Here is a 21,726-nt window from a genome sequence, read left to right as displayed (position 1 = left end):
GTCTCGGAGGCCACGTCGATTTCTTTCGAGAGCTCATTCGTTCCGTAATCCGCGAAGAACTCCAGAAGCTGTAGGTACCCTCACAGCCAACGCTCAACTCCTTGTCCAGCGTTCTCCGTGACGAAGTCCAGCAAGCGCTAAGAGAACCACCCTTCAACAGAGAAGCTCGACCGCTAAGAACTGACAGCTCCCATATGTCGTATTCGCAAGCTTTGAGGCAACCTGCCCCACCTTCCTCCCCGCTTCGCACCGCGTGCCCGGCCATGCTACAGCCCATCCAAGAGGCCTCGTATTACCAGGACCACCGACAGGCCCCAAGGAAATCAGACGTGTGGCGGGCACCTGATCGCCATCCCCTTTGCTTTCATTGTGGCGAAGCTGGGCACGTCTACCGACAGTGCCCCTATCGAGAGCTCGGGCTACGCGGATTTTCAGCAAACTCGGCGCGACCTAGGTTCGGCCAGCGTCCTCCTGAAATTGAACAATACGTTGCCCGGCATTGCGGATCCCCATCAACTCGACACCAGTCACGCTCCCCTTCGCCGCGGCGGTTTTCTCCGACTCGCCGTACGTATTCGAGCGTGGTGCGGGGTCGGTCGCCCAGCCCGCGCCGGGGAAACTAACCACAGCGGCCTTCGGGGGCGAGGCCGCTCAGTCTGGACGTACTCAAGGACCCCTACTGACGCATACGCGGACCGACGATACATCGACGACGACAGTACCTGCTGATTACAGAAAAAGAATTTCCTTGGACATTCCTGTACTGCTCGACGGTCGTGAATTGACTGCTTTAGTGCACACTGGAGCGGATTATTCTATAATCAGCGAAAAACTGGCCACCCTTCTGAAGAAAGTGACCACGCCTTGGAATCAAACGCCAGTTCGTACAGCTGGCGGGCACATCGTCACCCCACTCGGCATGTGCACGGCAAGAATACAGATTCGCGGCTCTACGTTTGTTGCCAGCTTGAGCATTCTCCCTCAGTGTTCTCGAGACCTAATCATCGGCATGGACTTTCTCAGGGAGCACGGAGCCATCATCGACATTCGACAACGCTTCCTCACTTTCTCGACAAAGACCGCCGCAGCGACGACCAACACCATCCACCCTCGAGCATCTCTTCGTGTCACGACGACGCTGTCACGTTACCACCCCGTGCAAGTGTCGTGGTTCAGGTGGCACGTGGCAGACTCTTACACGGTGAAACGGTCGCAGAAAGCGATCGCCCTCTCCTGCTTTCTCAAGGTGTTTGCGTAGCAAGAAGCCTTATTGATCTCCATGATGGCCACTGTGAGGTTCTTGTCACGAACTTCAGCTACGAACACCGGCACCTTTTCCCCGGTACTGTCATCGCCTACGCCGACCCGATCGCCGATGTCACTGAGTGTTTTGTTTCCGAGGCAATCGACAATGCTGAAGCACCTATACGCAACGTCGACATTAGTCCAACGCTTCCTGAGGAGAACAAACAACCCCTACGCGAGCTGTTGCTCGAGTTCGACTCTTGTTTTGCACGGTCGTCGAAGATACGTCAAACGTCGGTTACGAAACACCGTATCATCACCTATGACGACGTGCCCCCCATACGGCAACAGCCTTATCGTGTTTCCCCGACCGAACGGCATGCGATTCAAACGCAGGTGAAGGAAATGCTTCAAGACGGCATAATACAGCCTTCATGCAGCCCCTGGTCATCGCTAGTCGTTCTTGTTAAAAAGAAAGATCGCACACTTCGGTTTTGTGTTGACTACCGGAAGCTAAACAACGTCACAAAGAAAGACGTGTACCCGTTGCCTCATGTCGACGATTCTCTGGATAGACTGAGGCGCGCGAAGCATTTCTCCTCTATCCATCTGAAAAGTGCCTACTGGCAAATTGAATTAGATGAGCGGGACCGCGAGAAAACTGCGTTTGTGACTCCGGACGGCCTTTACGAATTTAGAGTACTCCCTTTCGGCATTTGTTCCGCGCCAGCCACATTCCAGCGAATGATGGATACAGTTCTCGCTGACCTCAAATGGGAAAGCTGCCTCGTCTATCTCGATGATGTCGTTATCTTTTCGGAGACTTTTGACGAGCACCTTCGACGCCTTCGGAATGTACTCGAAGCCATTCGATCGGCTGACCTTACACGCAAGCCAGAGAAATGCCATTTCGGTTACGAGGAACTGAAGTTCCTTGGTCGCGTCGTGAGCGCGGCAGGTGTTCGGCCCGATCTCGAGAAGACTGCTGCCGTAGCTGCTTTTCCCATTCCAACCGACAAGAAAAGTGTCCGACGGTTTTTGGGCTTTGCCTATTATCGACGCTTCATTGAAAATTTTTCGAAGATTGCAGAGCCGCTATTTCGCCTTACACGTGACGACGTGCCATTCCTCTGGACTGATGAACAACAGACTGCCTTTGCGGAGCTACAACGTCGATTGTCTTCTCCTCCCGTGCTCGGTCATATTGATGAGGATGCTGACACAGAAGTACGCACTGACGCCAACAATATCGGTCTCTGAGCTATCCTGGTGCAACGGCAAGACGGGACTGAACGAGTTATCGCCTACGCGAGCCGCACTCTGTCACGGGCAGAGTCCAATTATTCCACCACAGAGAAGGAGTGCCTCGCGGTTATTTGGGCTACTACAAAGTTTAGGCCGTATCTCTACGGGCGGCCATTTAAAGTTGTTACCGATCATCACGCTTTGTGCTGGTTGACCAACCTCCGAGACCCTTCTGAACGATTGGCACGTTGGAGTCTGCGACTCCAGGAATTTAACATCACCATCGTATACAAGTCAGGTAGGAAACATGAAGATGCTGACACGCTATCAAGAGCACCTGTTCAATCTCAGAATCCGGACGAGGAAGACGACAGCGCCTTCCTGGGAGCCCTCAGCAGACCGGACCTGCTCGCTAACCAACGATCGGACGCTGAGTTAAGGCCCATCATTGATCACTTAGAAGGCTGCATCGCGTCCATTCCTCGCCCACTTTCGCGACGGTTGTCGTCATTTTGCCTTCGAGAGGGCATCTTATACAAAAGAAACACAGGTGGCGGCGACAAACCACATTCTAGTAGTGCCTCAAGCCCTTCGCGACGAGATCCTATTAGCCTGCCAAGACGAGTCGACATCTGATCACTTGGGCTACTCAAGGACTCTGGACAGGGTACGGCAACTGTACTACTGGCCTAGACTGACTGCTTGCGTCAAACGCTACGTGAAAGGATGCCGTGAATGCCAGCGCCGAAAGTCACCACCCTTCAAGCCTGCAGGCCTTCTACGTCCCATCGACCCTCCGCGCACGCCGTTTGATCAAGTTGGAATGGACCTTCTTGGACCATTTCCCTTGTCTTCCTCCGGCAATAAGTGGATCATTGTCGCAACAGATTACTTGACGCGTTACGCTGAGACGAAGGCACTACCACGCGGGACAGCATCTGAAGTTGCCCAGTTTTTTATGTATCATATTGTGCTTCGGCATGGCGCACCATCATATACATGTATATGTACCCTTAGATTTACCTAGAAGTGCAACTGGTCATCTGAATCTCTTGGCCGCACGCACTTAATAAACCATAAACCTGGCTTATTTCACTGTATGCTGTTTTCTTTGATCGTTGTCCTAGATCAGTATTCCACCAACAAGAAGCGCGCGTAAAATGACACGATATCAACAAAATTTTCTAACGTAGCTTCATGTTGCAGATATGTGGGAGGCTTCTGTGGCAAAAATTGCGCGTTACGTTGAGAAAACACTGTTAAATATAGCACTTCACCTGGCTAAAGCTACAATTGGCACCGGACAAGAGTCGCGGGCGCACCAAATCAAGTAAAACCATCAAAAAAATTTACAGACTTTCCGCGAGAAAACCTGGGCGCCCGCCAGCGTCCGCGCGCTCGCTAGGAGACGACGCGCTTGACAACAACAGCAAAATTGAAGACTTCACGTTGTATAACCCATCCCTGAGATATGCACACTTAGCAAAAAGGTGTCAATATGAATTTGCAGTGGGAATAAAGGACCCTTATAAGAGCGTACGCGCGCAAAAGGCATCAGCGCCTGCGAGGTGCGTATCCGCCCCAATTTGTTTCGCTCGCAGAGCCCTCGCACAAATTTTCCACACGCGGCGCCTCAGCGGGAGAGCGCCGTTCGGCCCACCCGACCATTGTGTAGTACACTCCACATCCATCCTTCGCTGTCGTGCTCGTTCGCTCGGTTACGCCGAACCCGAGGCCGACACCGACGCTCGCCGCAGAGACGGGCGCCTAAGAGCTGCATGCGCTCGAAAATTCGAAAGCACCTGTCGTGCCCATCATATGAAGATCAAGGTCATACCGTTCGGACTGCTTTAGGGAAGCTAGATGACAGGCCCCTTGTGGAACCAGAAAGTCCTGGGACCGTGTTCTCGTACATCCGCAATGCGCAAGGCCACGAAAGTGCTGCTGCGCTTCTTTATGCCCACCAGCTCACATGACCGCCTGTGGCAGGCTGCACGATGAACGCGTTTACATGTGTGCGCATGAAAGCTGTGCATTTTACAGCGAAGTTGTACGTGGCTAGGCTTCCGAGCATTTTTGTTCCCCGTGAACAAAAACTATCATCATGAATGGATCATACCCCCGTAAGCATTCATGCTCCCGTAAGCAAGCAAAAAAATGCAATGGCTCATAGTCCCGTAAGGTTCATGGCTACTTACTTTGCCCGCGACGGCTACGGGGACTCCCTGAAAAGGGAGGTAACCTAACGCGGTTCCTCAGCCTGCCTGCCTGCCTTGCCTTGCCTTGCCTTGCCTTGCCTTGCCTTGCCTTGCCTTGCCTGCCTGCCTGCCTGCCTGTCTGTCTGTCTGTCTGTCTGTCTGTCTGTCTGTCTGTCTGTCTGTTGGCGTGAATTAGCTGCGGTGACAATACCCCTGTTGTCGTCGGTGATTTCAATGTGGATGTGTCGGTACCGAAAACGGAGCGGGCTACGCGTTCGGTGTTGCCGAGAGAGAGAGAGAGAATAAACATATTTATTAGGTGAATGCAGCTTTGGAGAGGAGTCCTCATCCCAGAATGCCTTGAGCTCGGACCGCGTCCTGGGCCCTCGCAATCAACCGTTGCTGATCCTCGATGTCAGAGCTGGCCAAGGCTCTCTCCCAAAGAGCGTTGGTGTGGTAAGGATTCGGAGGATTTAATGGTGCCGCTCTGCAACCCCCTACTATGTGTCTGAGGGACCCGGACTCTGCGCAGAAGCGCTCTCTAGGTAGCGACTTGCGTGGGGTGCATATGATCTGCGGGTTAGCTTGTATTGTTGTGTGATGTCTTGGTACGAGACTAGAGGGTGCATGCGCTCGGGTTCAGATTCCTCGGCGTCGGCTCGGTGGGTCAAATCTCGAGCCACGTGGTTGGCGACCTCGTTGCCAGGAATGCCGTGATGAGCTGGCACCCAGATAATCATGACTGATCTCGTTGGCGGCTTTTGATTGATGATCTTGAGCGTAGTGGTATGAATTCTGCCGCTAACAAAGTTGCACGCCTGTTGGGAGTCGGTCACTATGACTTCAACCTCTGAATTAAGACGGCAAGCTGGGCGAGTTGGTGATTGAACATGTTTCTATGGGTGGGCAGCGCAACCCGGACGAAGGACGAAACAGGTTCGAATCTGGCCGCGCATTGTAGAGTTTGCTCATGTAAACCCATGTTTCAACAAACGGAAATACTGTATAAAAATATGCATCAAATTAACCGCAGGATTGTAGAGGCCTACTTCATGCATGTGAGCTCAGGCGCATGCGTCAGCCAGCCTTCTATCACTCTACAGAATAAAGAAGCTGATTTTTTGAATGGCAAGATAGGCTAACACCCTTGTAAAAGTCATTTTACACGTGTTTACATTTTCTGTATATTATACTCCGCTGCTTGAAATAATAAACCAGTTGTTAGTCTGCGCTCGTGTTGTGTACTTCCGAGGGTCCTTCGTCCAGGTTGCGCTGCCCACCCATAGGAACATCTTCAACCTCTGTTTGGGAGAGCGCGAGGGCTATGGCCGCTTCCTCGGCTTGAAGGGGATTGTTTCGGGTGAGCGAAATGCTGCTCCGATGTTCTTAGTTGACGACTACGGTGGCTGTTGTGGCTGCGCGTCTGGGGTAAGACCCCGCAACCATGTAGGCTGTAGAGGGTAAAGTCCCGTATTCTTGTGTATGTCCAGGGCCCGGGCCTCCCTCCGCTGTGCGTGGTGCACTGGGTGGATGTTGCGAGGTAGAGGACGTACGGTGATGTTGCTTCGGATGGCATGGGGTAGGCTCACAGTCTGAGACGGCGGATGGCTGAGAGGGGCAGAGAGCCCCAGGCGTAAGAGAATGGACCTCCCCGCTTCCGTAACCGCCAGCCTTGTTCACTGACTGGATAAATGTGCCTCGATCAGCTCCTCGGCCGTGTTGTGCACACCTAGTCGTGGTAGGCGTTCTGTGGACGTGCTGATCGGCAGGCCCATCGCCTGCTTATATGACTTTCTGATCATTGTGTTGATTTTCTTGAATTCCTTGGCGTTGAGTAGTGCGTATGGAATAGCGTAAGTTATTCGAGACACGACGAAGGCTTGGACAAGCCGAAGCGTGTCCGCCTCGCCCATGCCTCTGGCCTTGGTTGTTATTCGCCGGATCATGCGGGTGGCTTGGGCTGTTGTATTCTTAAGTTTGTGAATTAATATTGGGTTGGTGCGATCCGACTGGAAAACCATTTCCAATATCTTTACGCTCTGAGACGGAACGATGGTGTGTCCGTCCAGTTGTATGTTGATAGCGGGCGAGTCGGATGCGTGCTTCTTTCGCGGTAAGACCAGGAGTAGCTCCGACTTTTGGGGGGCGCAGCTGAGGCCGCATGACTTAGCATAGTCGCTCACCTCGTTTGCCTCTTCCTGTAAGCGGCTCTCCATTGTCCCGATGGGCCCTGTGGACGACCACATGATAATGTCGTCGGCATATAGGCCATGCCGAATCCCCGGGATGTTATCGAGGAGTGGCGGAAGGCCTATTAGGGCGATATTGAAAAGGAGAGGGTATAACACTGCGCCCTGTGGTGTGCCGCGCCTGCCCAGTAGGAATGGGTTTGTGGCTTGGTCCCCGACCTTTAGGATGGCTTTTCTATCCGAGAAGAAACCTCTGATATAGGAATACGTCCTGGCCCCACAGCCCAGCGTGTTTAGCCTCTGCAAGATTGCTGTATGCATGACGTTATCGAACGCCCCTTTATGAACTAAGGCGAGGATAGCCGTGGGGGAGTTGCGTGTCGCTGGTACAATCACCTCCTCTTTCAGCTGAAGTAGGATGTCTTGAGTTGAGAGGTGTGGACGGAATCCTATCATCGTTGCTGGAAGTTTCCTCGAGTCCTCCGTGTTGCAGACATATCCCTTGCGATGCCACACCGATCCGGCCCAACCGACCACCCAGCGATGTACGTGCATCTAGTTGACATTATCAAAGAATGTGATTGCAGTTGCGAGTTAAATAACGACCCCCGATCAAGACAATAAATGAGTGCGCGCTCCTTTCGTCACGATGACCACCCACCAAGAAAATAAATGAGTTCGTACCTTTGTTCAAAATTATGTGTCACCTCCGTGTCGTGTACTGAACAGCTTCCCTGGTCAACCACCTTTACAGAGTGGAATGGCTCATGATTTTTCCTTCATTTCTTCTCATCTCTCACTGTCCTTTTTGCGTTCCCCAGTGCAGAGTGATCAACCGGGATTAGCCTAGTTAACCTTGTAGTTAACCTGCTAGTTAGCCTTTCCCTTATGACTTCTCACTATCTACGGTCGTTAAAACCACTTCAATCGTCAGACAAAACTATCGGTTACTTGCAAGGTGCTGCGTCTGCCTATAGGACTATGAACCCTCCTAAATCTGTAGCTACAGGTAAAGCGACTGACTGATTGAATAAGTCATCAATTGAGTGGCACTTTTCGTTCTTGACACATGGCAGTCGTTGTCGCCGGCGGGTCAACTATAAGTCGTTTCATATTTATCGTAAGGATCGCTTCTAATGGTCATCTGCGATTCGCTGGTGAACGTGTTTTGGTTCTCTCACAATATTAGTGTGCACCTACACTCCTAATGTAGCCAACCAGACAATTGATCTGGTGAACTTCTCTAGCTTTCAATTTTTTTTACACTGTCTCTCTTTATCTATACTGACCTGTTCTCTCTAATAATGTGATTCCACTTAGGCTCCTAATTAGGTTTTTGTTCCATATGCCCCAAGAACGCCCAGGCACATCTTAAGCTAACCAAATTAATATATACGCGGAACGCACGTTCTTCTTTTTTTTTTTTCGTGATTGTTATTATGTGGATCACGTGCGCCTGAAGCCCGTAAGCCTGTTTATCCGCTTAATTGTGTTCTTTATTGTATTTTTTTATTGGAAAGTTCTGTCCTACTTATGGAAAAGATGTTCAATAGAGGGCTAGCATAGGCGCAGTGGTTACGTGTCACTGGTCTCGAGGGCAACAACAATATCGCACTGCTTCTCGAGCACTCGAGACAAATTGCATATATAGAGGTAGAAGGAAAAGAAGAAACGCAAGCGCCATGGAGTCGCCGAAGGTGCCTCGAAGTCCATCCAGGTCTCCAAAGCGGACCGCCAGTACCAAGGGACGTCCCAGTTCTCACCACGCGAGCGGGAAGCAGTTCCCCAGGAGCCCTAGACGGGGAGCCCGGGAAAGACCTGCGAAGCCTGGACCGAGACAGCAGGCCGGGCGCGCTGGCATGGACCAGACACGGACTGTTCCCCCAGAAATCCCAGAAGGCAGCCTTGCAGACCGTTCCACTCGTAAGTCCGTAAGACCGTTCCATTTGAAAGAGCCGCCGTGAATGTTTCTTCAAAAGAGTGTGGCTGCGGCTCCTTTCTCGCGAAAGGGGCCATATATATACGCGTGTGTTGTATGGTAAGGCAGTATAAAGAGATATCGCTACAGTTGCTCCTGTTCTTACGCCTAAGTTTAATGGGCTTGATCAAATTACAGTACGGACGAGCGATTCCGTAACGAGAAATTCGTAATGAATAAACTTCGATTTGATTAGGTGTTCGGGTAAGAGGGAATGCGGAGGGCGGTCCTCCGGCCCACCTCGATAATCGCCGCTCAAAAGCGCAGGGCCGGTCGAGCTGATGACGCACATAGGCGGAGAGCCACCTGGATTTAAGAAAAAACCAGCCAAAAAAAAAAAAGGCACGCATACAGGAAACATACAAGAAGATAAAGAGACCGCTTGGACCACTGACGAAGAACGGAAAAAAAAGTATAGGATAAAATAGGCGTTACATTATCCCAGCCCAAGCCTAATACAATGTAGGAACTCTATATATCTCCATTTATTTCATTTCTGAACTTCGCCAGTGGTCCGAGTGGCGCTCCGCCTATGCGTTACCAGCCCGATTGGCCGGCCATGAGTGGTTAATGATACCGAAGTAATATAATCGAGCGAAAGAAATATTTACCTTATGCCAGCCCAAGCTTCCAATAGGCACAGTTTTGCCGGTTCTAACTTTCAAAGATAACGTGTAGACCCGCCAGACAATTACCTTCGCTCATTTCCGCGACTTCACGATCGAGACGAACTTTCTTCAATGGCGGAGTTCCTCAGTAACTATCTTCTTTTTTTCTTTTTTTTATGTTCTCGGAGGCACATAGAGCAGACGTAGTGCGGTTTTGTAGGCGCGGTTCGCACGTAATTCTTAAGTTGTCGTCAAATTCACAGTATTAGTTAGAGGCCATGGTTTACAACTCGCTGAACGCACAGCACCTGATTCAGGCGAGAAGTGGAGTTCAGGCACAACCATTGCCGTCAGTGCATTTTTAGGTCTCAAGGATTCCTTGCAATTAGCAACGCCATCCTACTGTTATTGGTTGACTGACTGAATGATTGATACCTTGCCAGTTCTGCTTTTGGACGTTTAAGCCAAGACTAATGAATCCGAGAGTGATGCTAGCTGGCAAGATGAACAAGTTTGAACGAAGCAAAGAAAGACGAGGGTGGATTAGTTTTCAATACTTTCGCGATCAGAGAAATTGGAACGATGGCTACATGCGGGGGACGGTTGTCATGACAACTGATGCATTTAAAACGGCGCGTTTAAAACATGAGCGGCCGTTAACTCCTACACGGCTTCAAGGGAACATGACCCGATCACAGTGTAAGTGTTGCTTCGTGCGTTCAAGGAAAGTCTAGCTGCGCGATTTACGGTGGGAAACTTGACGCTCATCTGCAAATAAAAAAAATGGAAGGATGGATGAACTCAGGAATAGCGCATATCATGTGCAGCGGCTAGTCAAAGAACGCAACCAAATTAAACTCATTTCCAGCCACGGAGCCGCGGTGGCGTCGGCGCGCACGAAACAGAAGAACATTGACCGAAGTACATATACTCCGCATCCAGTGTATTGACCCTTTCTGCAGCAATCCCATGGGCGCTGTCATGTTTGATCACGTGGTGACGCCTCCATCGCTTGCCTCTGCCTCCGTTTCCTCCGCGTTTACAATAGGTGTGTATGACTTCAGCGCGGCTTAGCAAACCTCTGTTTCGGGAAATATCGTATAGACGGTGACACATGCTTTGGCCACAGCTCCAGAGAGCATGCAAAAGCATTTACGGAGCTGATTAAGCTATATGTCCGAACGGCGCGAGCAGCGTATATGGTGCTTGTTCCAAAAGCGGGGCTAAATATGTACTCCAAGCTATCCGAACTTTCCGCTCCTGAATTGAATCAGGATAAGTTTTTTTTTCGCTCCAGTTCTTTATTTGGCTAACATTTTCAAGCAGCGCGGCCTGTAGGTCACATTCCTGACTCAATAATTTTCCTCGGTGCGGTCGCTATCTGATTATTTCCTGCCTAATCGCTCGCGGGTGAGCTTAGTTCCGATAGATTTGTTGTTGCCGCGCGCAAGGCTTGAAACGCAGCTGTTTTGTACATTGTAATACCTTGTATTAAATATGTAATATCGCGAGTAACTTGCCTACTCTTCTGGACCGTCACGACACATTCAGCTTTGACCATTCATGCGCTATCAGTGTAGGCCGTCATTTATTGTGCGTATATGATGCGCGCCCATTCAACTGTGCAGCCATTCACTTATTCTTGACACGTTGGCGATAGAGTGGGCGGAAGTTTCCGTGTGAGTTCAGGTAGATGTGTGTAGATACTGTGCGTGAAACTCACTATGACAGGAAGCGGCGCTACTCACTTTGTCATTGTTTAACGAGCGGTACTCACTCTTGCCGACGTTCCGGGGCCGAAGCACTTTCTTTGAAGGTTAGCGATCCAGCGCTGACGGGTGAACAAATATCTGCGTCCTCGAGGAAAGCCGCACATCTCAATGTGCCGCGGTAACATGCACGGGCAGTTACAGCAGCGGTCCGCGAACTTCGCCACACAGATTCATTCGATTCCTTAACATGCAGTCAATATTTTTGCAGACAACTGCTGCACACGTCTTCAATCCACACGATTTATGCCAATATGATTGCAGCACAGTGAATTAGCAAAAACTCGGTTGAACTTCCGACAGCTGATCGCACAGAAGAAAGGTGGAAGCGGTAACGGTTTCATATTCGTGCGCTGACGCTGTGGCTACGCGCGGGTAGGTGGGTGGGTGGGTGGGTGGGTGGATGGATGGATGGATGGATGGATGGATGGATGGATGGATGGAAGGATGGAAGGATGGATGGATGGATGGATGGATGGATGGATGGATGGATGGATGGACGGACGGACGGACGGACGGACGGACGGACGGACGGACGGACGTTATGAGCGTCCCCTTTGGAACGGGGCGGTGGGTTGCGCCACCAAGCTCTTGCTATTATACTGCCTAATGTCCTACCTAGGTTAAACAATAAAAAAGGAAAAAAAGCACTACGGACTCCCACAACCAAATTTTCTGATCCCCTATTGCGCACTGTACTTTGGTACGTCTCCGTTTTATGTTGTTTCCCTACTTTTATTCCACCAATCCTCCAATCGCCTCTTACTAATCGCTATTGCGGACATGTTTACTTTTCCACTGCTCTCACTGGACCCAAGGGCTTCAAGGAGGCCAGTGGTGCCTAAATCGACCGCTGGGTAGACGTCTTCACTTACTCATAAAGCATGCTCCATAGTTTCCCTATCTTCACCGCAGCAAGCACATGCGGCGCGCCGCCGAAAGTGCCATCTCGTTTTACTAGCACAAACTGCTCCGCGAAAAGAGTCAATGGTCAATATTCGTAGTTTGCTGCAATTGCTATCAAAGATGAACATTCGCAGACCAAACTTGAATCCCTTTTATTGCAATGGTAACTACACGGACACTCTAGGACAGTATTGATATTTTAGCGATTTTGTCGCTAGATCTAGCGACTTTATTGTCTGTTTAGCGACAATTTTTTTCTTTATCGACCGGTGACTTTCTTTAGCGACGCGACAGACAAACTGACGACATTTTAGCGTCTTTGAAGTTAAGAAAATTGTTTCGAAAATAGTATGTTAGAATGAACTTTAGTATTAAAAAGCTATATGTCAGCGGCCGAAATCGCCCGGATGACGCATATGCTGTGTAACCACGCCCAGTAAAAAAAATTGGTCAGACCAGTTGAAAATTTCCAACTGAAACACATTGAATATGTCCAATTGTGTTTTGGGACACCCATTCAAAAATCCAACAGGTCCAATTGAACCAATTGCTTTTTTTGAACACAATTGGACCCAATTGATATCTGAATTAGACTTGAGACCAACGTGAAAATCAAAGGAAAGGAAAAAAGAAAGCCTAGTTGGGCCCTAACCTTGATGTGACACAGATATACCTGAAGCTCCGTCCAAGAAGCACACTCATACATGAACCGTACACTACGGCAATTCTCTTCATTGACATACCAGTCACCACTATGAAAGAGGCATGTGAGGTACTATATATTTGAACAAAATTTGGTTGACCAAATGGTGCCAGTGGTTCATCAGGAATTGGTAAAATTTCAAGATAAATATTTAACTTGAGAGAAAGCTAAATGCTTCTCTCCATTGATCACACCAAAATACAAAGATATTTTACTTTAAAAGTAACATTATAATTGTGCTATTATTATTATCAACTATTCTGTTGTTTCGCCGGATTACTCATCGACTTTCAATTGGGTCCATTTGGGACCAATTGGCATACCAAGTTCCAGTGATGTCCAACTGTAACCAACTGGTCTTCTCATGATGCCCAATTAGAACTTGGGGCTCTGATGGCGTCCTATTGGAACCATTTGGGTCTTATTGAACAATCCAACTAGACTCAATTGTTTTTTTTAACTGGGCGATGAAGCAATAATTGCAATCACAGAATTATAGTGTGTTTACAAAACGCATGTTCTTTTTCTTGTTTTGTTTTTCTATAGGTAACCAATTCGGATGGGTTCTAACGCTCCGAGTTCTGCACTTTCACTAAATAGGTTTGAATGGTACACGCATTTACACGTTTTATTGTGAGACTTGCAACGCACGGGTGAATAATAAATAGGTTCACTGAAGAAAAGCGTATACATAGGAGCGGCTCGGCTCGTTCACGCGAGCTTCAACGCACTGCTTCTTTAGCTCATGGGCTTCGGACAAACCAGTACTGCGAAGCGCCTCTAGGTAGACCAACGGGCGGAAGCGTAGTACTTGACCTGCATAAAGGTAACGTAATTTTCATCGCCGTGTTAGCACGCGACCTTGTGCGTCTTGCAGAATTTTGCAATCCTTTCAGGATCGCCGAGAAGTAGAATATTTTCATGGATAAGGGGGGGGGGGGGGGTGATAATGTTATCGCCTTCATAATTCAACGAGCGAGTTGAATTATGAAGCCGCAAGTTGCTTTCACAGGCATACGTGATATTTTCGGTGCTGGAAGACACTAGAAAACCTCCCGTTACATGGTCGCGTGTCGAGAGCTGGGTGGCGCTCCCTCCTGGCTTTCTTTCTTTCCCTTAATATCCTCCGTGCCGAGAATGCTAATGCCTTGACGTGCGCGGTATTCCCGCGCGCCCTGTGTTGGAGCTGATGTCACGAGTTATGCTCAAGCCCCCTTAGTGCTGCTGAGTTTCGGAGGCGCCACACAGTGAAACGGTAAAGGGAGCAGCGGCATGGAACGTTCGCTTTGGGACAAGCACGAGAGCCTCCCTGCTGTCGACAACCTTCCAACCTACGCAGCCAAGGCATCACCCGCCTCGACACACTCATCCGCAAAGCAGCCAAGCTGGCGCTGGGACCAAGCTGGCGCAGCTTGCCTCCCTCTCTGCGCTAGCTCAGATCTCCTCATGAACATGGGAAGCCACAGCACTGTCACCGAACTCATCGCTATCCACTGGCGTGGTCAGGAGCTGCGCCTACAGCAAACAGGACAAGCTCGCAGCATCTTGCGTAGCGTACGACTGCAGCCACCTGCCACGCCCTCTGCAGATACACTACCACTCACTTCAGAAGCTAGGTCCCTGCCAGGGATCTAGCACCTCTTCCACGTCATATGACCCTGGAAAATAAAGCCCGTAGGCAAGAATGGGTAGCATACTACACTAGGTAGACCCCACGTAACCCCCGAGGTACATGACCGGGGTAGTTGGAGAAGTATGGGAGAGACCTTAGCCCTGCAGTGGGCGTAACCATGCTGATGATGATGATGATGATGATGATGATGATGATGATGATGATGAACCCCCGAGGCACATACTACTATGTAGACGACAGTGTACAGGAGAAGTGATCGGCCATTTCCGTAGTCGATCACCGCCTCCACACTGTACACACAGAGCTTACCACAGCCGAGCTACATGCAATCGCAGCAGCTATCCAGCGTCTTCCTCGCTCATCCACACGCACACCTATCGCATTCACGGGCTCCATGTACGCATACAGGAAGCTTCTGCATAACGACGTACACACAAATATCACGAAACACTTTAAGCAACATCTTCATCGCTGAGTAGAGATCATCTGGATCCTAGGTCACGCGGGAATGTATGATAATGAACGAGCTAATCAGCTTAGCTGCGAAACAATAAACCGGGCTCCTGACATTCTCCGGCCAGTCCCAGACGAGTCATTATTGATCCCGCCACCCCTCAAGCCATATCGAGACGCACGCCGAATATTTCCCAAGCCGCATCGCGATTTGACGCACCGATAAGGCGTGCTCATCCGTCAAGCACAAACAAGCACCCTTCCGACCCCCGCCCGTACGCACCTTCTAAACGGCCTCCGCTCAGAAAGCCCACCGATGTGCCGCCACTGTGGAGGCTATACCCTAATACTCCGCACATTTTATGGCACTGTTTCCCAACACTACACCTTTTATCCCCCTTCACATCCCTCACCTCTAAACCCGCTGCCGAGTGGCTGACCACATCCACTTCGTACCAAGACCAACCTTGCGGTCTTCATCCGCGACGCGCTGCAGAACGCTGCAAGTGAGGCCCTGGACTGGAACCCCCACAACTTGCCTGCCTTTCCTACAATAAAGTCTCTACCGATCATCGGCTCAGAAGGCAATGAAGGCACTTTTGTGCTTTCTCAGAACGTCTGGTTCGCGCGAGCGGCTTTAACTCACGTACTGTCCATACACGTCTCTACACCTCTCCCTTCTCTCTCTTCCCCCTCTCCCTTAACCAGACTCTTGACTGATTAACATCCCTGCCTTCCTATACTCCTCTCTCTCTCTCTCTCTCTCCTAAAATAAAGTGTTTTCTCTCTATCTGCTGTTGGCGCTACACATCACGTGAGCGTTGTGATCGCGGTCATCTAGTGAACTCCGTTCATGTGTGTCTCGGGGCGCGTGGGACCAGGCGTGCTTTTGCGTAAGCGAATGTTTACTGCCACTTACACTACCCATTAAACCACGAGCACTACTGCGCATAGTATTATTTTAATACTTTGCTATCGCTGTCATTGCTTCGATCGCCCTTGGGAAAGGGAAAGGAAAAAAACAGCCACATGTCAATGTTCCGTGAAATTTTCGAGCAGTCACCAAAGCTCTGTTTCGCTCCTCCAGCCGGAAAGGGAAAGGCCGTCCTCCCTAAACTGTCTGCGGAGCCGTTGCCGAAGGTGGTGCTCAAAAACGAGGCTAGCAATGCCTCGCCAGCACCGACTTCTGAAACGGCGTCGCCATCGCCAGACATTCCGTCAAGGTCCACTGGGCTGACAGCAGAGCAGTCACCGTCTTCGACCATCCCTCCTCGGTCATCTTCGCGGACCACCAGCGCTGGGTGAGGACGTCGGCTTGTTCGTACATGGGAAGCTAAGCCTAACATGGGAAGGCTAACTCATAGAGTTTCTCACTGTATTACGTAGAGGAAAATCTGGTGCTGCTGAGCTGTTGTATGCATGGGAGTGCCGGTATATATGGTGAATTCGGATTGGCGTCGTTTTAGGAGAGCCAGGACACTTCGAAGACGCGCCTGGGGAGCACCGTTCCGTCTGTCCCAATGATTCGTTTCCTACTGAAACAGCAAGTAAAAAGCCGTTTTAACTTTATCATTACACAAAACATGTTTTTGTTTAGTTATGAGGACTTGTGATTGCATGTAAAATTATATGAAACGTAAAATGTATCAGCGGGCCCCTGAAGTTGGAGAACAGACGAGATTCGCACCCGCTTTGGAGCAGTTTGTCGACTGTTCATGCTTTTCTTCGCTCGATTATGCACTGCAGGCGAGAAAGCTTCACTGAAAGATGTAATGCGGGTGAACGAAAACCTTTTACGAAAATTTTATTGTAAGAGTGCATTATCTTTGCAGCCATTTCTACGTTTTATTGGAAGCCTCGTACAACACCATCCAACACAAGCCTAGCGCACCCATATATACCGCCATTCCTACGGCGGCACAGCGACCGTTTGTAAACTCCCATAGACAGTGGCGCCAGATTTCCCTCTAGCTGATATAGTAAGAAACTATATGAACTAAGTTAAACACGGGAAGCAAAGCCTCTGCTTGCCACTAGCTCGTTCTACACTAGCAGTGTAATATGTTACATAGCCTAACTATACATATGTTTGGTGTCCCTTTTCTTTAGACTGTTCCTTACAGTCTTAATAATTTCATTTCTGTCTGTGTTCCGCGTTGTAAAGGTTCCGGTCGCTCTCGCAGCACGGGCACTCGCTCCTTTGCCACTGCGCCGCCGGCGACCACGAGCACGCGGCAGGTCTGGTCCTCTCAGACGCCGCTTCCACAGGGGTCACCGTCGGGTCGCACTTCCCGGCGAGAGACACCGGACCAGCAGGATCTGCATGGCAGGAGAACGCCGCTGGCGCCTTGGCGAGGACGAACAACCGCTTTGCCGCTGCTAGGAGGAACGCGAGTAAGCTGTGACGATTCTTTTTTAAAGCGAAAGCTTTACTGGCCGCGAACATGCGATTTCGACGTGGCGGTGCTCCGAAGAGGTACATGACGTCATAACGCGCGCCTCGCCACAGATAGTTCTCTCTCTCGCTCGCTCCCTAGTCACTACTGCGCATGCGCCACTAGTAGCACCGAGCCACAGGTGTTCCGCCGCTACGCAGCGCCGAGCCTTTCCGCCGCCGCCGTTTGGTATGACGTCAAACCGCGTTTCTCGTCGTTGCGCTCGCCTCCACTCGCTTCGCCAGCTGCGTCGCATGCCAGATAACATGGATGATTCAAAAGGAGAGCTCGCGTGCGCCGCAATTACAGTTGAGGCGGCAGTATATACGGCGATAATTCTGATAAGCAGGAGGCAGGAATCGACATCGGAACGAGATGAAGAGGAAACGAATCGCCCAGGAAACAGACGAACAGCGCGCCGAACGACTGGCTAAACGCCACAACATAGCTAGACAACCTGACTAACCTGGACTTGCAATCAAGATTAACCACGGCTAACCATGCTATGCCTTAGCGTTCGCTACGTATATCCTGGCATAGCCGAGCTAAGCCACCGCCATTTTTTATGCGGAAGCGTCAAATGGCCCATTGAGTGAAAAAGCCGGCGTCTGTAGCAGTGAAACGGCACCTCAAATCACATTGGCTGCGACGCCACATCACGAGCGCGCCTCGACTGAGTTCCCATGGGCTGCGAAAAGGAACAGCTGCAGCTGCGATAGCGCGCCAGGTGTTGAGTTAGGGGAGAGGGCATCACCGCGACACCCTCGCTCTCTCTTTTAGAGGCATGTGTTATCCGCGTTGGTTATCCGCGTGTTCCTTGTCCGCGCAAGCTATCGCCTGCGTTCTAAGTGCACCTCGGAGGCATTGGCCTCGGCAAGGGCAAATCGAAACGCGCCAAGCGTCTCAACGCGCTCGCTTGCCCGCGAGGGGTTCTACTCGAAGGACCACTCAGTGACGTTCAATCGGACATTATTAACGCGACAGCGTTAAGGAGCTCATGTCGCAGAAAAGCCGGTGTCGGTGGCGTTGGCCGTGAGCGAAAAAAATCCCGGAGGACTATTCATAAATAAAAACAACTTGCAAGATGGGCTGGGTGGGAATCGAAACAGGATCTCCGCAGTGTCAGACGGAGACGCTACCACTCAGCCATGAGTTCGATGGTTCAAAGCGGGACAAAAGCGCCTCTAGTGAATGCGGTGTTGCCTTAGAAACGCGCCGTAGAAAGTTATACTGCAGTGTATATCAGTAATTATGAGCATGTAAATTACTGAAGTCGCAGTTAAACGAGTAGCGAAGTACGTTTCCGCTACATTTCTTCTGCGCTTGGCGCACACGCAGAGCCATCTTGCGGCAAACACAGAAGACCCCCTCCTCGCAATGTATGGCGCCCGCTTCTCCCCTTCGTCTCATTTGAGCGCATTGGACCGGTGCGCGCATTGAGCGTTTGAGCGCATTGGGACTGGTGCGAGGATGCCCCAAAGTCGTGCTGTGGACTTAGAAGTGTTGTATATGAAAACCATGTCTTTCTGTGACTCAAGAGCATGCTGAGCGAATGAGTGGGCGGTGCGAACGGGGTGCGATAACGCTATCGCGTTCCACTCTTGAAGGCGAAGCTTAAGCGTCCTCCAATTCTTGCTTTCGCATTCACAACTCTTACGAAGTGCTTAGGTTTCCTTGGATCTTTAAATCCGTAAGCATTTCTATGCCTACCCAACGAGAGAGAGAGAGAGATGCGTGGCGATGCGTGAAGGCGACCTCTTCGGCTCACTCCACGGCTCGGAGTTGCAGGTCCGGGCTGGAGCTAAGCAGCACTTCCTCTCACGGTGAAGGTGAGGGAGAGGCCAGGAGTGCCAGGAGATAGGAGGCAGGGGGGCCCTCCTCACAGTCCCAGAGGATGTGACTGTCAGGAGGTCACAGTACGGACTTACTCTGTCCGGGTAAATGTGCGAGCATACGTAAGGGTTCGGGTGTGAGTGTGTCTGTAACCTGCCCCAGGTGATCTCATGACGCTTGTCTAGTGTGGTGCGGGCCTAGTGTGCCGTGTAAGACGGTGATATTGGGTTGTGTCGTAATATGAGCGCAGGACTTCGTTTGAGGTCCCCGGTTCCGGCAGGCCCTCCGCTCGGCTGACGAATGCTCGAGCATGTTGGTGGGCCGCTTCGTTTCCTGGATTCCCCGCGTGAGCCGGGAACCATCAGCTCTATTGAGCGTGGTTCTTTGTTGTATAGTGATTGTAGGAGCTTACTCGGCAAAGTTTGTTATAGCAGTTTTGGAGTCGCTCATAACTATATAGGCGTCTGTTCAGGCCAAGACCAACGCAATGGCGGCTTCTTCTGCTTCTGTGGGGGTGGCAGCGCGTACAGAGCTCGAAGCTGTCTGTGCCTCAAGTTCGGGGCCTGGAACGGCGCAAATGGCGTAGGTGTGGGGTCGATCACGAGTACTGGGCTGCGTCGACGTACGCCACAGTGGAGTTGATCCCGTAAGTCTTGTGTGGGCCTGGGCCCTCGCTCTTCTCCTGCCGTCCTGGGGGCCGCGAGTGTGTTTTTGGGCAGCTGTTTGATGACGAGCATGCCCCTTATGTGTGGTGGGATGGTGGCCGGATCACTGCCCAGTGGGAACACTCTGAGGCCCATTCGAGCAAGGATCCAGCAGCCGGTCTTGCTGCCTTAAAGACGGTGAACCCGTGATGTGCGGTGTTAAAGTGGAAAGTTGGGCGAGTTGGTATACATTCGTAATGGTAACAGCGCGGCAAAACGACGACGGAGAGAAAGGACACAGGACGAGCGCTGCGTCCCGAGCCCTTTCACGTGCGGTGTACTTCAGTGAGTTCATCGATGATGTTGTGAGCTCCCAGTTGAAGAAGTCTCTCGGTGGATGTGTGTCTTGGTAAGCCGAGGGCTACCTTGTATGCGCGTCGACAATGAAGTCGAGGCGAGCTCGTTCTGTCTTCTGTAACTGTAGGTATGGTAGTGCATAGGTGAGACAGCGGACGACAAAGGCCTGGACTAGTTGAAGCAGGTCCTCCTCCTTCATGCCTTGCTTAGGCGCGCTCACTCTGTGTAGCAGTCACGTGGTCTGGTTCACCGTCATCTGGAGTCGGTCAATGGTTATGCCGTTCCACCGGTTCTGCTATAGTGTCATGCTTAGTACTCGCATGTGCTCGACGTGGGTGACTGGCTGCCGGTTTACGCTTAACGCAATGGGAGGTGGGTGTGACTTGTGCTGGCTTCGATTTGGTGGCCGCATCAGGAGTTCCGACTTGTGCTGGGAGCACTCTAGTCTCGCTGCGTTCACGTGTTGCAAGACGATGTCGGTGGCATGTTGGAGCATTTCAGCTGTGCCGTCCGACCCTTCACACGTCCAGAGCGTGATGTCGTCGGCGTATAGCGTGTGTCTGAGTCCCGGGACTTCATTCAGTTTCGGAGGCAGGGTGCGCATTGCTAAGTGGAATAGGAATGGTGACAAGGGTGCGCCTTGCGGCGTGCCTCTGTCCCCGAGCCGGATTACAGGCAAGCGCAGGTCCCCGACCGCGATCTCGATCATCCTGTCTGTGAGAAACGACCTGATGTAGTTGCAGGTTCGTTCTCCAGGTTGTAAGTAGGCTAAACTCTCAAGCACGGCCGCGTGGATCACGTGATCAAAAGCCTCATGGACGTCCAGGCTTAGTAGAGCTTTCGTGCTCGTACCACTGTCTGGATGCAAAAGGTCGTGGTGTAATTCAAGGAGGACGTGCAGGGTAGACAAGTGTGCTCGAAAACAGAGCATCGTGGGTGGTAGGAGATCGTGTTCCTCTGCAAAGATCTGTAAGCGGCAGAGTATCACATGCTCCATGAGCTTGCCTAGACAGCGGGGTGAGTGAAATGGGGCGAAGATTCTCTAGGTTCATGCAGTTTCTTGCCCGGTTTTGGTATGAACACCACCTGTGCGTGCTTCCACTCAGAAGGTAAACGGCTGGAGCGCCAGCATTCGTTCGTGTATTCGGTTATTGCTCCCACCAACTTCGAGTCGAGGTTACGCAGCGTCTTGCTCGTAACTCCGTCGGGGCCCTCAGCTGACGTCGTGCGCAGCTTGTGCAGCGCAGCGTAAACCTCTGCCTCCGAAATATCAGCATCCAGCTGTTCATTGGGAGATGGTGTGGCATGTGCGCGTCGCTCTGTCTCGAGGTGTTGATGTACCGGCTGGCGAGCTCTGCCAGCAGCTCCTCGTCGGTGCCAGGGTATTGGTGTATTAGTTGCGTCAGCTTCTTGCGTGCCGCCGACTTGGTGTTGGCGGGATCCAGCAGGGATCGCAGCAGTTGCCATGTCTTCTTGCAGCCCAGCTGGCCGTTGAGGCTGCACATTGAGGCAGCGATCATTACATTTTGT

General features: G+C 51.1%; 1 protein-coding gene across 1 annotated transcript; it reads right to left on the bottom strand.

The window, feature by feature from the left end:
* Positions 1–20,491: 20,491 nt before the first annotated feature.
* Positions 20,492–21,701, bottom strand: LOC126528524 (uncharacterized). Its single transcript, XM_050176395.1, has 2 exons — positions 21,419–21,701; positions 20,492–21,054 (listed from the first exon to the last, which is right to left on the bottom strand). The coding sequence occupies exons 1-2, from the start codon at positions 21,699–21,701 to the stop codon at positions 20,492–20,494; spliced, it is 846 nt and encodes a 281-aa protein (XP_050032352.1).
* Positions 21,702–21,726: the final 25 nt, after the last annotated feature.

Source organism: Dermacentor andersoni, chromosome 9 (assembly GCF_023375885.2).
Source record: "Dermacentor andersoni chromosome 9, qqDerAnde1_hic_scaffold, whole genome shotgun sequence".
In the NCBI taxonomy this organism is placed as follows: Eukaryota; Metazoa; Arthropoda; class Arachnida; order Ixodida; family Ixodidae; genus Dermacentor; species Dermacentor andersoni.
Note: the sequence above shows the minus strand (reverse complement) of the source record. Positions and strands in the feature narration are given on the sequence as shown.

Bases quoted from the DNA above. Each gene is read 5' to 3' on its own strand.
- LOC126528524 (XM_050176395.1), bottom strand. From the start codon at position 21,701: ATGTGCAGCCTCAACGGCCAGCTGGGCTGCAAGAAGACATGGCAACTG. The intron at 21,055-21,418 runs GTCAGCTGAGGG...TTTTGCATCCAG, and splicing joins CTGCACAAGCTGCGCACGAC to ACAGTGGTACGAGCACGAAA.